The sequence below is a fragment of the Panthera pardus genome, unplaced genomic scaffold (genome assembly GCF_024362965.1).
Source record: "Panthera pardus isolate Hobbes unplaced genomic scaffold, ASM2436296v1 HiC_scaffold_11, whole genome shotgun sequence".
Taxonomy (NCBI): Eukaryota; Metazoa; Chordata; class Mammalia; order Carnivora; family Felidae; genus Panthera; species Panthera pardus.
In genome coordinates, this window is record NW_026526666.1 from 56,227,729 (window position 1) to 56,246,906 (window position 19,178).

The following is a 19,178-nucleotide window of genomic DNA, read 5'->3' on the forward strand; positions in this document are numbered from 1 at the left end:
ATAACCAACAAGTATCTCCACTCTGCTGCAGCTGTCCTAACACCTATATCAGAACAAGGGATTATGGTACACATGTGCATACACATATCAATCATATCCATCAGTGTAACTCTCCAGAAGAGGTTGAGAACCAAAACACTACAGCACACTTGTCATATTTTGTTCCAATGCCTTTGTACACTCCCTTCCAAGTTGGTGACCCCAATAAAACTATTTATTTCATAACAGACTCAATACCGTTAGTAAAAAGCAGTTGGCTTTTAACAAAGATTTGTGGAATAAATGAAGAAAATGCTGCACGAGAAAGGGCTCTTTAAAACCACGAAGTGCAAATCAAGTTTTTATAAAGCCAACTAAATGATTATAAACATATCTATTTATATTTTAATCCACACACTTATTACAGTATTTGGGAAAATACCGTTATAAAATCAACTTAACAATAATTATTAGTAAGAGCTATAATACTTGTTGAAATTTCACTGTTTGACAAGCCAAAGGCTTTATCACCTTATTTTAATCTTCACCCCCAACCCTGGGAAGTAAGAACCATGATTTTTATACAAGAGGGCATGCTGAAGGTCATACACTAAGAAGTCCTGCAGTCAGAATTTTAACTCTTTCGATTTCTCTATCAAACTCCTTTTTTAAATCGTGGAAGGAACAAGGTTATTTTTAAAAGAACATATATAAATACGTATTTCACAAACCATAAAATTCACCCATTTAAATACATAATCCTGTGGGTTTTACTAAATTCACAAAATGTGCAACCATCATCACAATCTAATTTTAGGGTATTTTCATCACCCTCCCCAAAGGAAATTCCATGTACAATAGCAATCAGATCTAACTGTATATACTTTACATGCATAAAAGAAATGCAAATTCTTTTAAATAAAGCCTCCATTAAATACATGTATGAATGTATATTTGATACAGCTAATGCAAAGAAAATCATGAAAGGAATTCTAAAGGAGAATATGACTCCAGCCTTCTGTAATTTTGCATTAGCAACATCACCATCGGTTTGAATACAGAAAGTCATCAAGAGCTGGCATCCACATCCAACTCTGCTTATTGTGGGTCAAAGTGCAAGTTAAAGGACTTCTTAGCATTTTTCCGTTCACAACCAAATAGTAACAGTAGGAGGAAATGTAGATAAAATACTGTATAACCCGTTGCCTTTGACATTCACTCTACTATTAGTATTAAAGGAGGAAAGTTTAGTAAATTAAGTGAAAAATTAAGGAGACGTAAATTGTCTTTTTCAGCATGACATGCTAATACACATTTTCTAAGAACCCACAGAATGGCATTGATAACTGACAACCATCATGAAAGCACAATTTAATAAATTCTGCATTCACTGCAAAGAATGAAAAGGAACTCACTGTCGGTAAATGCGTATTCTTCATTTTCGTCACTGTCATCAGACGGAGCTTTATAAGGAGGTGGAAGTTTCATTGGAGGTGGAGCGGTTCCTGGTCTCTGAAAATGCAAAATTTGAGAGAAAGGTTAATTGCCTTTGCACAGTCCTCTTCCTCAATGACAAACAGGATAAGAAGATAATCTAAATATTGTGACTGTATCCAATTTCAGTCACATAAGAAGGGCTGTGAAACAAATACAATTTGTCTTCTTCTATTTATGTTATTATGTAAGTGACCCTGTGATATAAACATACTACTATAGAAAAATAGGAATTCAAAAGCAACATTTAAGATGGTTGACCTGCCCAGAAGAATACATTCCTTTCCCCAGTGAGAATGCCAATTATATATATTTTATTTACAGTTATTAACCAAGTAATTCAAATGAAAGACATTTCAAAATCAATGTAAAAACTATCCACTATATTAATTCTATAACTATTTAAACTGTTTACTCAATTGCAGAAGACACAGATCTCATTCTTATATAGTTGAAATGAAATACCAAGATTTTCTAACTGTAAAAATATTCATCTGTAATTTGCAGATAGTCAACATACACATTTTAAGGTTTTAAAAAACAAATCTTTATGATGAATACTTTTTTGTATTTCTGTAGACGTATTCTTTAAATTTAGCCACCAAATGATACAGCATATAAATATCTGCCTCAGACTTAAAGTAGAACAGAACTCTACGGTCAGATTACCTTCACAGAATGTAGACATTTTCTTGAACGCTGGGAAAAATAAAACATGCTAAAGTTTACGGAGAGATCCAAGCTGCTAAAAAGAATAGGAGCTGATAGATCCAAGCACTCCACAAATATCAAAATAACTAGATTAAGATTTGTTTGCTACAGGGTTTCAATAGAGTACATTCAATTATGCTTTATATGACAAAACCACTAATGGCAGGATACAATCCAGTAAATGTCCATTACAGAAAGCAGGCCTGTAATAAATTCCTCCAAAGCAGAAAACATTACCTGAGATCCACAAAGAAAAACACACACCCAAATTTATTTAAGATTAAGCAACAAAAGAATACAGAAGTGTGATCATGCTACGTCTTTATTCTTGCTTGAAAAAACTTAAAAGTGGGTTAACTGAAGAGTCAAGAAGTAAACCTTTTCCTCTGAACCAGATCATTCTAGGTCTAAGACAATACTTGGGACAAGGACAGACAGCTTTTAATATTAAGAGATATGAACTCTTTAATGTCATTTAAAAAACATATTTAAGAGGAAACTGTTATACCACTGATTTTATTAAAATTAACTTCTACCAACACTTTTTTAATTTATTTTTTAAATTTACATCCAAGTTAGTTAGCATACAGTGCAACAATGATTTCAGGAGTAGATTCTTTAATGCCCCCTTACCATTTAGCCCCCCCCACCGCCCGTCCCACAACTCCTCCACTAACATTCTGTTTGTTCTCCATATTTAAGAGTCTCTTATGTTTTGTCCATCCTCCCTGTTTTTATATTATTTTTGCTTCCCTTCCCTTATGTTCACCTGTTTTATATCTAAAAGTCCTCATATGAGTGAAGTCCTATGATATTTGTCTTTCTCTGACTAATTTCGCTTAGCATAATGCCCTCTAGTTCCATCCATGTAGTACCAACACTCAGAATATAGGATAAGCATGTCCTGGTCACCCTATCGTTTGATTGTGGGTTGCCAGATACCTGGGGCATATTTCTACTGCTCATAAGGGAAGGTTGTAGGGAGGGCCAGGCTCTCTTGGTGGCAATGAAGGATGGAGCAAGGGACATACAAGGAGGCCAGGTGAATATAATCTCCATGAGAGCAGAGAATAGTAGTGTGGTATCCTTAGTTTCAAGAACAGTGCCTGGTATAAAGCGGGCCTCCCAACACTATAGTCCGAATGAGCAAATAACTGCTTGCCAGTCATGCTGCTTAGGTCTAACATATTAACTTCTAGAAAAATGACAGTAATGGAAAAGGTTCTTGTCCAATAGCATTGCATAGTAATTTTGTCTGGTAGAGATGCAAATTATTTTAGTCCTATAAAAGCATAACTCCAAAGGTTATAGCTTTATTGCCCTGTCAAGATGTTAACCAGTTTTGTATCTAAATTTGAATCTTACTCATGCATTCTCTGCACAACTAATAAATACTTCACTCTCTCCAATTCTCTCAGAACCAGGCTATCTTGGTGGTTCCCTCCTTAATGAGGTAAGTAAATAACTGGCCCTTGTACATATTACATAATTTCATAGGTCACTTGGGCTGTGAATTATTTCCCATTAGCAGGAGTAGTAAATGGAGTTTGGGTTTTACAGTCTGACAATTTAGTGGTATTTGAGGACTCATTATATATTGGTTCTACGGGGATCCATTCTCCAGGTTGAGAGACAATTGAAAATAGGTTGTTAGTCCTTATTTCCCTGTTGGTGTTTTTGTACAATAACAGGTCTTGAGTCCACTGGAAAGAAAAGCTTTCTGACATGAAGACCAGTGGGTATGTACATTTCTATCTACATTTGTCCTATGGCTCAAGCTATAGGGTAGAAGCCGAAAAATCTCTGCGTATCTGAAAGTGAGAAAAGCCCCTACCCTCTCATTGTGAGAAATATTTTCCTACCTTCAGAGGGTGCTAATAAATTAGAAAAAAAAAAAAAATCTCTTTCTGATTGGTTTATACAGACTAATAAGCATTATTTAAATCTAATATTCCCAGTTTTCCAGAAAATAGTAAAACTAACCTCACATGACCTTAGATGTGTCAGCCTTTTAACTGAAAACCAAAATACCTTTCCATAGAAACCACAAACTCAGAGGCATTTTAATATAACAATTCAGATTCACAAAATCAAAGTGATTTGGTGAATTTAGAAACAGCTATACTTTCTCCCTAATATCCTTGATCTTACTGATGTGGAGTATAAAGCAAAATAAGACTAAAAACATTTATACCAATGTTGCATGATCCCCACATGTCTACATGCCACGTATGCATACATATAATATATAAAAGAATATCACAAATATTTACACATTGCAGAGTATTGTCAGCCAATTCTAAGACCTAGCACAATGTGGAGTATAGTGATAGAAAACTGTATCACCTGTTACTGTTAAGAATAATCAAAGAGCACATCTTGTAACACTCTAAGTGCCACCAGGAGGGTCACAAAAGATCATTCTGATCTTTGCAAAAACCTTCATGAGGTTCTCCTTAGCCCCAGACTCGAGCAAGTCCAGATTTCTCACTTGAAATAGATGTGAGTCTTAACATCAACCTTATGAAGGAATAATTTACATACAATAAAATGTACTCATGGGGTGCCTGGGTAGCTCAGTTGGTTAAGCTTTCGATTTTGGGTCAGGTCATGATCTTGCGGTCCCTAAGTTCAAGCCCTGTGTTGGGCTCTGTGCTGACAGCTCAGAGCCTGGAGCCTGCTTCAGATTCTGTGTCTCCCTCTCTCTCTGCCTCTCCCCCAGCTCATACTCTGTCTCATTCTCTCTCAAAAATAAATAAATGTTAAAAAAATTTTTTTTTAATGTACTCAGTTTACGTACTTACTTGGTATAGATACATTTTTATAAGTTTAACATGACTGTATTTTTTTTTAATGTTTATTTACTTTTGAGAGGGCCAGAGAGAGAGAGAGAGACAGAGACAGAGCGAGAGCAGGGGAAGGGCAGAGAGAGAGGGAGACACAGAATCTGAAGCAGACTCCAGGCTCTGAGCTGTCAGCACAGAGCCCGACGTGGGGCTCAAACCCACAAACCATGAGATCATGACCTGAGTTGAAGTCAGACACTCAACTAAGCCTCCCAGACGCCCCTAACAAGACTGTATTTTTAAGGACTATTATGTTTGGTTGGACACAATATTTGCATTTGGGTAGTACATAAAAAGAAAATAAAGAGAACAACAGGAGACTACTTCTCTGTGAAAGAACATCTCCTACTTGTATCAGCGTCCATGACTCCTTTAGAAAAAGAGTATATGAAGTAACACTGAAGCAAGTTTTAGAAGGAAAATGCCAAGGAGTTACAAGCATATAGTGAGTATTAGTATGTCTATGAATCCTGATCTGTCATTTCACACTCCGTGATGAAAAGCAGCCAAAATTTAGATTTCTAGCCTACACCTTTCCTAGTATTTGGTTTCAGGTGACATTTATTGTCTCTTTTAAGGTTGTAATTCTAGAGAATAAGCACTGCTTTTGTATTGAGGAAACAATGCATAAAAGGAATTTTATTTTACCTTATTTTATGAGAGAGTGTGAGCAGGGGAGAGGGGAAGAGGGAGGGAGGGAGGGAGGGAGGGAGGGAGAGGGGGAGGTAGAGAATTTCAAGCAGGTTCCACTCTTAGCATGGAGCCCAATGCAGGCCTCAATCCCATGGCTAAAGGACCATGACCTGAGCGGAAACCAAGAGTCGGATGCTCAAACGACTAAGCCACCCAGATGCCCCTAAAAGGAATTACTTCTAATGATGACAATTTTAAAGGAGATTTTTATTTTATTTTATTTTATTTTATTTTATTTTATTTTATTTTAATTATACAAAATTTATTGTCAAATTAGTTTCCATACAACACCCAGTGCTCATCCCAAAAGATGCCCTCTTCAATGCCCATCACCTACCTAAAGGAGATTTTTAAAGAGATAATATAATTTGTAATCTGACCACCCAACTTTGGGAAGTCTGTCTGCCTGTGCTCCCATAGTATCCCAGGCATGCTTTTTTCATCGTAATTGTACTTTTGGTTATTTCACTATGTGTCACATTCATCTGTGCACCTCTTGGAGTAAAGGTGCTTTGTTATTTTAGAATGTAGTATAGTGCTTGGCATGTAAACTATAATTTCAGATAAGAGACATGGTAAGGTACATCCTGTAACCACTGAAACATCATCCCGTAAGGGGAGATGCTGATACTGATCAGACTTCTCTCACTGCAAAGTTAACTCAGTGGTTAGTCATTCTCTGAACCAAAGAACTCAGCTGGACAGAACTTCACTGACTTTTGGTACTACCAAGCTCTAACTGGATTTTTTTTTTTTTTTCCTGAATGCAAATATCCTGGTTTCTTTGAGACTCAATTTAGTTTAATGGAACAGGCCAAAGTTGGTAAGAATCATATATTTATCTTTCTCTTTCCTAGGATCTTATGTGGAATTATCCTGAATCACCTAACTACCTGTTCCCCAAACCAATTAAGTTAGTAACCAGTTTATTCATATGTGTGTGGTTATTATCTGTGTCCCCACAGACTAATCCTTTCCCTGCTTCCTTTATGATTTCATCTCCCTGGACTGCTCTGCACAGTAGTAATGGGCCACACTATGGGTTTCCAGCAGACATTTGAGAATAGCTCAGATCTTTGAATCAAGATACAAATTAACAAAATTCCAACAACAGAATAGACTAAATATTCTGAGAAAACCACCTTAACCACACAAAGATGACAGATAAAATTTCAAAAATGTGTTTTTGCAACATATGACTGAAGCCAGAAACGACCATAAATCCCAAATCAGAAGGTCAAGTGGTGCACAAGAAGGTGGCACTTGCCCAGAGGGCATGTGCCAATTCTTGGTGACGTAAAGCCAGAGATTTTTTATTTTGTTTTTATTCATTCAACAAGTATGTACGTACTCTGTGTCTGTTAGGCACCAGGCAGTGTTTTGGGCAATGGGATAGGGCAATATTGAGATAGATGAGCTCCCTGTCTTCATGGAGTTTCTTTTCCAGCCCCCTTCCAATGCCACATTTTGTGGGTCTTCATGTCTTGTCCCCAAATTGCTTTAGGTGGCAGTCACTAAACTCTATATTGTTTGCCTTGCCCCAGCTAGAATGTAAGCTCCCAGAAGGGCAGGGACTTTTTGTCTTTAAAAACTTCACTGTGATACACTGACATAAAAAACTGCACACATTTTAAAGTATACAATTTGAATTCATCATCACAATCATGATAATGAATATAACCATCAATCCCAAAAGTTTCTCCATGCTTTGTCTTAATCCCTCCTTCTGGCCCCTTTCCCTGGTGCCCCATTCTCATAATCTCCTTTTTGTCAGCATTGGTTTTATATTCTAGACATTTAATCCCTTCAAATGAAGGCTATTACTTGCAAAAGGCTGAGAAAGATTTCTGCAAGTAATGACCTAGATTCCTCCACATAATATTTCTAGAAGCAAAAACTATGGTCTTCCAGAATCTACATATTATCTGTGTCTACCAAAAGGTGCCAAAATCAAACTAGAATCCTGAACACACAGCATATGCTGATAACCTGACTATAATCTATGTGATTAAAATCTGAATTCAAAGAAGGTAACCAGCCAGGTTAAAACAATTCTATAATTTGGTAAGGGAACTATGCTACTTTTTCTTATCCTTTTCAAGAACCCTTCCTCCCAAATCCTTAAGGATCCTTGAATGATCCCCACATACATGTCTATAAATAAATGTTCAAACTCAGTTATAGCTTTTTTTTTTTTTTTTTAAACAGGGTGAAACCTGCAATGAGTGAAGTTAAAGACAAATCGAACCAACAAACCAAAATCTTGACTACAGAAGATAGTTGGGATATTTCCTGACCCTGGCCTTAAGTTGATGTAGAAGGAAAAAAAAGAAAAAGAAAAAGAAAATAGGAAAACGGTCTTCCCTGAGAATTTCTTACAAGCCCAGACTCACTCAGGCTAGAGACCTGAATTTATTCTGTATGTGGCTGAAAAAATTTAAAGCCAAAAACCAGGCAAATACAAAAAGAGAGCTGGACCAGACTCAGTGATATTAGATGAAATATATGTTATAGCATTATTATATAATGCCACATAGAGTAAAGGTATAAAAATTTAAAATATGTACACACCTAATAAATGAACTTTAAAAGATATTAAATAAAAACCATATAAGGGGCGCCTGGGTGTCTCAGTCGGTTGAGTGTCTGACTTCAGCTCAGGTCACGAGCTCACAGTTTGTGAGTTCCAGCCCCGTGTTGGGCTCTGTGCTGACAGCTCAGAGCCTGGAGTCTGCTTCAGATTCTGTGTCTCCCTCTCTCTCTGCCCCTCAATTGCTTGCTCGCTTGCTCTTTCCCTCTCTCTCTCTCTCTCTCTCTCTCAAAAATAAATAAAACGTTAAAACATTTTTTTAAAAGTAAAAACTTAAAAAAACATACAACAAATAGACTGATTTTACTATCAAATGGGAGATTGTTAGATTGCCCTGACCCCCTTCCAAAATACATCAGTAAGTACAACGAATATCTGAGTAACTTAACTAACTACTTTGCCCTAGTGACTTTGTATATAAACCCATACCCAATAACTATTAATGCTAGGGGTGCCTGGCTGGCTCAGTCACTGCAGCATGTACTCTTGATCTTGGGGTTATGAGTTTGAGCCCCACTATGGGTGTAGAGAATACTTAAAAATAAAATCTTAAATTTTTTTATCCTATTCCTTTATGTTTATTTATTCATTCTGTGAGAGAGAGAAAGTGAGCACACCCATGGGGAAGGAAGGGGCAGAGAGAGAGGGGGAGAGAATCCCAAGCAGGCTCTGGGCTTTCAGCACAGAGCCCAATACAGGGCTCGATCTCCCCAACTGTGAGATTATGACCTGAGCTGAAATCAAGAGCCGGACACTTAACTTAGCCACCCAGGCACCCCTTATCCTATCATTTTAATCACAAATATACATTTATAATAAACAGAAAATGTGATAGGCCATAAGAAGTCTCAGCTAATGCAAAAGAGTATTACATAGGAGCACCTGGATGTCTGACTCTTGATTTTGGCTCAGGTCATGATCTCACGATTCCACAGTTCGAGCCCTACCATCAGGCTCCGTGCTTAGAGCCTGCTTGGGACTGACTCTCTCTCTCTCTCTCTCTCTCTCTCTCTGCCCCTACCCTGCTTGCACTCTCTTTCTCTCTCTCTTAACTTTCTCTCTCTCTCTCTCTCTCTCTCAGAAATACACTTTTTTTTTTTTTTTTAAAAAGAGATAACAAAAGGAACACAGCTGCTTCCATTAAAAAAAAAAAAGAGTATTGGGGTGCCTGGGTGGCTCAGTCGCTTAAGCATCTGGCTTCAGCTCAGGTCATGATCTCACAGTCCATGAGTTTGAGCCCCAAGTCGGGCTCTATGCTGGCAGCTCAGAGCCTAGAGCCTGCTTCAGATTCTGTGTCTCCTTCCCTCTCTGCCCCTCCCCTGCTCATGCTCTCTCTCAATCTCAAAAATAAATTAAAACATTTAAAAAAATTTTTTTAAAAAGAGTATTATATAAACCACAATCTCTGATTATAACTGAAATCCATGAGAAAATAAAAGGTTTTTAAAAATAGTCATATGGAAATTTAAAAATACATTTCTAAGTAAGTTTGGGTAAAAAAGACATGAAACGGGGACTTAAAAAAAAAAACAACAAACCTAACTACTGAACAACAGAAATTCAACCTAAAATCTCGGAATGTAAAGAGGGACTTGTCTTAAATGATTATTAAAAAAAAAAATGGCTCAAAATTAATAATCTCTATAACTCTCTAAAGATTACAGTGGGGAGTGGGGGGAGTAGAAGAATAAAAGCAAACAAAGTAAGGCAGTATAAAGATGAGAACAAAATTAAGCAGAATAAAGATAAACAGAGATGACTAACGCAGTTCAAAAATTAATACTTTAAATAGAGGAATTATAGGTGTGCCTGGGTGGCTCAGTCGATTAGGCGTCTGACTCTTGATTTCAGCTCAGGTCACAATCTCACTATTTGTGAGATCGAGCCCCACCTTGGGCTGTGTGCTACAGTGTGACCTGCTTGGGATTCTCTCTCTCTGCCCTTCCCCTGCTTGTGCTCTCTATGTCAAATAAATAAACTTCAAAATACATACAAATATACATACATACATAAACACCTACATAAAGGAATTACACATTTGAAACAAAGGTAATGTCAACTATTACCTCAATAAAGTTTTTTTAAGATAAATTAAATGAAAATTATCTTCAAAATTAATTAAGAAAGAAGTAAAAAATTAAACTATATTCACAATGAAAAAGAACTATGGATAGAACATATATAATTCGAGCTAAGAGAATACATAAACAACTTTATACCAAAAAATGTAAAAATTAAGTGATATCAGTATTCCCAAAAAAGAGCCAGTAACCCAAACTGACTCTAGAATAGAAAATGTGAATAGTTCCATAACTATTAAAGAACTGAATCAATATTTTAGATTTTCTCACATAGAAAACACAGGCCCAGGGGTGCCTGGGTGGCTCAGCTGGTTAAATGTCTGACTTTGGCTCAAGTCATGATCTCACAGCTCATGGGTTTGAGCCCTACATTGGACACTGTGCTGACAGCTCAGAGCCTGGAGCCTGCTTCAGATTCTGTGCCTCCCTCTCTATCACTCTATGTCTCTCTCTCTCCCAAAAATAAGTAAAACATTTTAAAAATTTAAAAAAAAAAAGAAAGAAAACACAGGCCCAAACTGGCTTTACAGGCTAGTGTGACCAAAGATGTAAGGAATGAATAATTACCATTTTACACAGAGAACTGAAAAAGAAGAAACACGCCTACCATCCATTTTGGTAGTCTCATCTATTCAAAAGCAGATAGGATAGTACATAAATCCCTAGCCAATCTCATTCCTAACCACAGATGCAAAAATCCTAAAAGAAATAATGCCAGAAAAATTAATGTGTGAAAAAGATCATGACCAGATTAAGTTTAATTCAAGAATTCAAGATTGGTTCAACGTTAAAAAAATCTATTAATGTAAGTTACCACAGTAAGGGATTCAAGGAGAAAAATACATTATACATACACAATTATTTCAGTGAATGCAGATAATACATGCGATGAAATTCAATGCCAATGCCATTCGTGACAAAAAATTCTTAGCAAAATAAGAATGAAAGGGGATACTTCCTTAACCTGAAGGATTATTATTTTTTTTTAATTTTTTTTTTAACGTTTATTTATTTTTGGGACAGAGAGAGACAGAGCATGAACGGGGGAGGGGCAGAGAGAGAGGGAGACACAGAATCTGAAGCAGGCTCCAGGCTCTGAGCCATCAGCCCAGAGCCCGACGCGGGGCTCGAATTCACGGACCGCGAGATCGTGACCTGAGCTGAAGTCGGACACTTAACCGACTGAGCCACCCAGGCGCCCCTTAACCTGAAGGATTATTACAAAAACTTACAGAACACATCATATTCAATGGTGAAATATTAAAAACAATTTCTTAAGAAAAAAATTTTTAAGGTTTATTTATTTTTGAGAGAGAGAGGGAGAGAGTGCAAATGGCAGAGGGGCAGAGGCAGGGAGACACAGAATCCAAAGCAGGCTCCAGACTCTGAGCTGTCAGCACAGAGTCTGACATGGGGCTCGAACCCACAAATCATAAGATCATGACCTGAGCCAAAGTCGGACACTTATCCAACTGAGCCACCCAGGCACCTTTATTAAAAGCAATTTCTTAAATATCAGGAGGAAACACAACAAAAATGTTAGCTATCATTACTTCTTTAGTAAACACAATGGAAGTTTCAGCAGATAGAATAAGAAAAAGATTGGAACAAAGGGGAAAAGAAAACTGCCTTTATCCACAGTGATTATTATTACCTATACAGAAAATCCAGAAATAAAAATTTACATAGTATTAGAATTTGAGATTCACATTCTTAAAATTACTTTATGTACACTTATGGAGGACATAAAGATACTAGAAAGCTCTACATACAATATTTAATAAGTTTATCCTTAGGTGGTGGGTTTATGGGAGATTTTATTTTTTTTGTTTCACCCTTTTGGTTTTCCCAATGTTCTTCACTGGATTATTTTATTTTATAAAAGAATAACAGTATAATGTTATAAGATGTTGAATAAATATGTAAAAATCAATTTTATGTCTATACACTAGCAACAAACAGAAAATGCAATTTAAAATATTTGAAAGCAATACAAAAAACAAAAACAAAAAAAAAAATAAAGGCAATACAAAATCTAAAGGTATCTAGGAATAAATCAACTGAAAGATTTACAATACCTTTCTGAACAAAATTATAAAAATTCAAAGAAATAAAAGAATATACAGGAAGATATACCATGTTAATGATTAATAAGACTAGATATCATAAAGATATAACTTCTTTACAAATTAATCTACCAATATGACACAGTTCCTATCAAAATCCTCAAAGACGTTTTTTTTTTGTGGAATTTGACAAGTTAGAGCTACAACTCATATGAAAAAGAAGGACACAAATAGGTAAGACATTTCTAAGGAAGAAGAAATATGTAAAGGAAATTGCTCTACTAGAAAACAAGATTTATTATTAGGCTTTAATAATTGAGCTAGTGCAGCATTTGTACTGGGACATACCTGGGGAACAAAGAGGAAACTCAGAAGCTGACTCCCCCTGATAACCTGAGATAGGATAGAGGTTTCACTATAAATCAGTAGATAAAGGAGGGCCTATTTTAAAATAGTAGGATAATTAGTTATCTTGATGGGGAAAAACGAAAATTACTCCCTACCAGATACCATATTCTAAAATAAATTGTAGATCACCTAATTCTACTAAAATAGAGGCGGGAAAACAGGAATGGATGACTGGTTCTGATCGATGGTAAGGAATGTTTTCTCAGAGAGATGACCTCTGAGCTTCTCCTTGAAGGATAAAAGGAAGAACAATGTGGGAAATGGACTTCCAGGCTGAGACAACAGCAAGATCGCTGTCCCAGAAAGTCCCAAGAGTGAGAAGCATTTTCTAGGAATGGACAGACAACCAGCCCAGCTGAACAGCAAAGAAAGACAAAGATGACAATGGATGACTGGTGCTTCATCATGGTTTTGCACCTGTTTCACTACTTTTCTGGCCTTCTTCATGGCCAGAACCAGTTATATTCTCAGGAAGGAAACATTATTAGTATGGTCCTTCTACCCTGATGCTAATTAAAAAACCATTCTTATTAACTGCAGCTCAGATATGCAAGAAGACACCAAAACACTTTTTAAAGGTTTGAGAGGTTCAAGTTACCTTTTCTTTTTTTTCTTCGGTGTTTTGGTCCTGGTTACTAGCGATTATGTTGGCCTTGTTATGCACAGTAGGAACAACCTAGGACCACAAAAAAAAAAAAAGGGGGGGAAGGAAAAGGGATAAAATATTTAAATGTCACAGTCATTATACTTATTTCTTTAAACAGTTAAAATCTTACTTAACTAAGTCTCTGACTTCATCTAAAAAGTAAAGACCTGAGAAGTAGAGTTCAAGGCCAACAATACAATTTGAAAAATACTACAAGTTAGATAACCCCAAATATTGTGTGTGTGTGTGTGTGTGTGTGTGTGTGTGTAACATCAAAGAGCAGTAAGTTCCCAAGCTGGTGTAGCTCCACAAAGTGAAGACAGAGAAGACTAAAAAAGAAAGTCATGACATCGACTGTCATCCACACATCTCAGTTTCCAAAATACAGTTTTAGGGGCAACCTATGTTAGTCTCTAGAACATGATATGCACCATTTATTTGGTAGGTTTACCTTTTTCTTCACTGTACCCCAGTTCAAGTATGTTATCTAGCACACTGTGCATACTCCATAACTATCTCAGCATTACTGTTAGCAGGAAGATGAATTATAAATCTAGTCGCAGTCCTGGATAAAAGCTCAGTGAGAGCTGGGATTTAATGATTGATCACTATTATCACTATACATAATGTTCAGGAAGAACCCATTACATGCTTGCACTCAATAAATGTTTACACATGAAACAGCTCCATTTCATAGAAACAATTCTAATTATCAATGGTGCCAACAGCATAGATTACTTTTGTACTCACTTCTTCTTATAAAACAATCCATGAAACATCTTAGGAAAATACAACAGTTTTAGTGATTTTTTTAAAAGGCTCCACGAATAACTAACACAAATAATTTTGCCATAGAATCTAATAATTAACATGAAGATTCTAAGAAAAAAAATCTCCTTTCCCAGAAATGTAAAGAAACTGCCTGTCTTGGGATAATTTAAAAGCCAAAACATAACAACAACAACAACAACAACAACAAAAACCCCACCTCTGTCTGGATATAATTTAAAATTAAATTTTCTTCACCTTTACTATAGAGTCTAAAGACATAAATTAATTTTGGAATAAATGAGCAAGTCTCAGAAATGTTTCATTTAAATAAAAAACAATACTAATCACACATCAACATATATGTAATGTTTTGTATACAAACAGACACTGTGAGTGCTTAATATTTATACCTCTATTTATTTATTTATTTATTTATTTATTTATTTATTTATTTATATTTTTAAATTTTTAAAAATATTTTTATTTATTTTTGAGACAGAGACAGAGCATGAGCAGGGGAGAGGCAGAGAGAGAGGGAGACACAGAATCTGAAGCAGGCTCCAGGCTCTGAGCTGTCAGCACAGAGCCCGACGCCGGGCTCGAACTCACCAACCGTGAGATCATGACTTGAGCCGAAGTCGGATATTCAACGGACTGACCTACACAGGCGCCCCTATACCTCTATTTAATACACACCACAATCCAAGTCAGCGTCAAAAACTGGTGGGTCTACAGGCATACACTTCCTGTCCTGAAGGATCTTAAAATATTTTGCCTCCCTGACAAGTCAGAATACCTATCCACACTGGACCTACTTTCTCCCATGGGAAAAACCAGCTGAAGTTGAATAGCAGAAGCTCTGGGGTGGGACACGATGTCAGCTGCCACTCGTAAGGTTTACTGTTTTTTGTTTGTTTTTTTTTTTTTAATGTTTGTTTTTATTTTTGAGAGAGAGAGTGAGACAGAGTGTGAGTGGGGGAGGGCCAGAGAGAGGGAGACACAGAATCGCAAGCAGGCTCCAGGCTCTGAGCTGTCAGCACAGAGCCTGACGTGGGGCTCGAACTCATGGACAGTGAGATCATGACCTGAGCTGAAGTCGGACACCCAACCGACTGAGCCACCCAGGTGCCCCAAGGTTTACTGTTTTTTAAATAGCACAGAACTATATCTCTGTAAACATATCATTAGCAAGAACAAAAGCTCACCAGGATGACTGCATCCTCAAGGAAAGTAGAAGACTCCATATTTCTTATGAAAAAACTACATTTTTATATCATTAATATGCAAATGTACCATCAGAAAAATTTAGGTGCCATTATGAAATAACGGCATTAGGGAAGTACAAATGGAATACAGGGAAAAAGAAAACAACACATGATAATAAACTTAGTGAACTGATGGGATGACCCCCAATTTCAAACAGGTTTGTTTTGGAATGTGGAAAAATAATATGAGATGCTACGGTGAAATGTAGTTATGTTATTAAGTCAAACAAAATTACCTTGGCATAAAAACTTTCTATAGAGGAGTGCAATATAAATCACGGGTTCTGGGGCACCTGGGTGGCTCAGTTGGTTAAGCGGCCGACTTTGGCTCAGGTCATGATCTCGCGGACCGTGAGTTCGAGCCCCGCGTCAGGCTCTATGCGGACAGCTCAGAGCCTGGAGCCTGTTTCAGATTCTGTGTCTCCCTCTCTCTGACCCTCCCCTGTTCATGCTCTGTCTCTCTCTGTCTCAAAAATGAACAAACGTTAAAAAAAATAAAATAAAAAATAAATTAAAAAAATAAATCACGGGTTCCGCTCTCAAATAAGCATTTGCCAAATAAATTTAATACACACATTTCTTTCTAGGATGCTGAAAATACAGTTGAGAAATTCAGGAGAAAAAGCTTAAAAAGGTCATATATTGGCGATATGCCTAACACATCCATTAAAAGTGCAAATATAAAAAAGTAAACTGCAACTCAAAGAATAAAAAAAAAAAAGCACAAATATAAATACCACTGCTCAATTCATGATGTTGATGACGATCTCCATGTAACAGGGGCACTTGAGACACAGGGTCTTTGGGGGCGCTTGGGTGATTCAGTCAGTTGGGCGTCTGACTTCAGCTCAGGTCATGATCTCATAGTTCATGGGTTCGGGCCCTGCATCAGGGTCCGTGCTGCCAGCTTGGAACCTGGATCCTGCTTCAGATTCCGTGTCTCCCTCTTTCTTTCTGCCCCTTCCCCACTCACACTCTGTCTCTCTCAAAAATAAATAAATATTAAAAAAAAAAAAAATAGACGATAGGGTCTTTGATAGTCCCATTAGGAAATGACTTCTTTGGGGGTTTTGAGGAAAGTCTCAAAGTTTAATGAAAAGTGGTCAAAACTGATTAAGCATGTGGCTCTATTTTCTACTCCTGTGAGGGTCAATACTATTTGCAACAACAAATAAGCCAAAGAGAGCACCATTTTGCAAAGATATGAAACTTGATTCCTTTCATTGCCTCATTCAAACAGGAATCATTTTGTGTTGAAAAATGGAGTAAGTCATGGACATAATAATTAACACCATCACCTGAATATGTTCCCTTGTCTAGAATCAGAGACAGTTCAATGCTTGCTGAACCGAATGCACCATGTGGCAGTCTGCTGTGCCGCATCGGGGCTGAATGACTCGAGCAAGGCACAATGCAGAGAAGATCTTTTTTGAACAGTTGCAAGAAACTGCACCGTTTGTCATCTGAGTGAAAATTTCCACTTCAGCTCACCAGCAAAGGCTGGATTAAATGCTTGCTTGGCCTTTTTGGTTGACTTTATAACTTACTTAAAAGCTTTGAACATTTTTTGGGCAGGGCATTCACAAGTGGCCACATAAAGGTATAATTTGATTGGCTCATTCTAGCTCAAAACGGTTTCTTTAGAAGTGCCATTTGGCAAGGAATAATTTGGCCATTTTTCCTATTGAACTCAAGTTTCCAGAAATAAAAGTGATAGCCTCCACAACTTTCTCTTAATGTAAGAGTTAAAAAGTGGCTTCCAAAAACTTTGATTCCAAAAAAGACTTCAAAAGTGGATCCCAAAAAATTTCAAATGGTATCAGAGGGAAAAGACTTTATTCAGTTCACCTCTGTCAGTCAGTCTTGGACTAGGAGGGATCATACTGCAATGCAGTGCACCACAGCAGAGCGGTGGGGTGAGCGTGTAGCCTACTGTGTGCAGGGAGGTTCAAGTGTGGCAAAGTGTATCGATGCCCCCCCACCCCCGCCCTCAGGGCAGCCAAACATCTGTCTGTCCGGTTTGCCACCCAAATACTATTCTCTGTATGCCTTGACATACAAAAGGTTGAAAAACACTGCCTTACTTATTGAAAAGCATTTTTAGAAAACATGCACAGTTTTTCTACTGTTCAAAAGTGCTTGTGTTTTGAACAGCTGTCTTCCATAAAATAAAGAAAAATAAACATTTCTTCCCGTTACAGGGCTTATGGGTGATATTTCTGCTGCATGTTACAATACAAAATACATACCCTGCCACTAACATTAGAGTTGTAATTCCATACCAAAAGAGTAATTTATTACAGAAGCAAGCGTTATGATTAAATACTGCTGGTTTTGAATTCGGAATGTCCAAAAGAACATACGACAATGCACCATGTTTGCATGCTTTAATAAATACACAGAACATGATAGTACCTCTAGAATGGTGTTATATCTGACCCCTTTATGTTCAAAGTATTTTTATAAATAACGTAACTGGCTCAGAAAAGTTAAGTAACTTGTCTCTCAGTTAGCAAAGCTGGTAAACAGGGAAATCAAGGAATTGAAAACAGGTCGGTTTGACTCCACAGCCTGTGACTTAAACCAGTGCAAGCTGGAATGACTCAAATTTGGCCAAACGACCACAATCAAAGAAAAAAGGGGAAGGTGAATAACTAAAGAAAATAACTAAATTTTTATGAAGTAATGCTTTCTCTGGGTAATAGTAGGATCAAAATGAAAATAATGTAGAAAAAAACACAGAGGAAAAGCTTGGTCTATAGATACGCAGAGAGTATTTTTAAACGCTTTGAAAATATTAACTTAGGCTTACTCTTGGAGTGGACGACAAGCTCTGAACAACGAACACCACAGGATTTCCTGCATTCTTAATGGCCTCGACTGCTTCTCTGTGTGAGGCATTCTGCAAATCTACTCCAGACACCTGAAACACAGAAGTCACTTCAATTAGAAAGGCTGTCGAGTTCACATATATTAACCAGCTACGAGAACAGCCAGAGTCTAATGAATTAGACCAAAGCCAAAAAACCAAGATTGGCCCATAAAAAGCTTTGTTGCTTTAGGAGAACATATTTAAGGAAAATAACATTCCGCCTTCAAGACAAGCGAATGAGACAAACATCTTAGTAACAATAGCCCTGGTTAAATACAATTATCCAAAATAGGTAGCTCAGTTCATGACAGAATCCCAAGAAGCTTCTGTGCTGTGGTGTCACCTCTGCCACCAACACAGCACATAATTCTGAGTGGGGACAGGGAAGGGCGGTCTGGACTCTTCTCTCGAATTGAGAAGTATGATATTTTAAGCACACTGTCCATTATCACAATTGAGTAGCGGAACATCTCTCAAATGATGTTCAAAAAAGAACTATGAAAATATCCATGGGTTCTCTTACTAAAAGTGTTCTCTGTTCAGTAAATTGGGGTAAGTGTAAATAGCCCCTCATCATACAGATTTCAGAAAACCTAACATGCAAACGTCCGTAATCTCCAAGAGCATTCTGTATTTACCATATTTAACAGAACCAGTTTTTCAAAATGATAATGTAACAAGGCCTTGGTAAATGCAGGGGTGCCTATGGTCAGCAGACAATGACAGTTTGTGAATACTTTTTCATGTTAAGGAGAC

General features: G+C 37.1%; 1 protein-coding gene across 4 annotated transcripts in view; it reads right to left on the bottom strand.

Annotated features, from left to right (window-relative positions):
• The window catches only part of PATJ (PATJ crumbs cell polarity complex component), a 361,962-nt gene that overhangs the window by 199,529 nt on the left and 143,255 nt on the right, over window positions 1–19,178 (bottom strand). For all 4 annotated transcript variants that reach the window (XM_019449080.2, XM_019449079.2, XM_019449078.2 and 1 more), the window contains exons 25-27: window positions 18,363–18,473; window positions 13,467–13,544; window positions 1,395–1,491 (exon numbers count right to left, since the gene is read on the bottom strand). In XM_019449080.2, coding sequence (XP_019304625.2) covers window positions 1,395–1,491; window positions 13,467–13,544; window positions 18,363–18,473 — 286 coding nt within the window. The remainder of the gene's footprint in view (window positions 1–1,394; window positions 1,492–13,466; window positions 13,545–18,362; window positions 18,474–19,178) is intronic.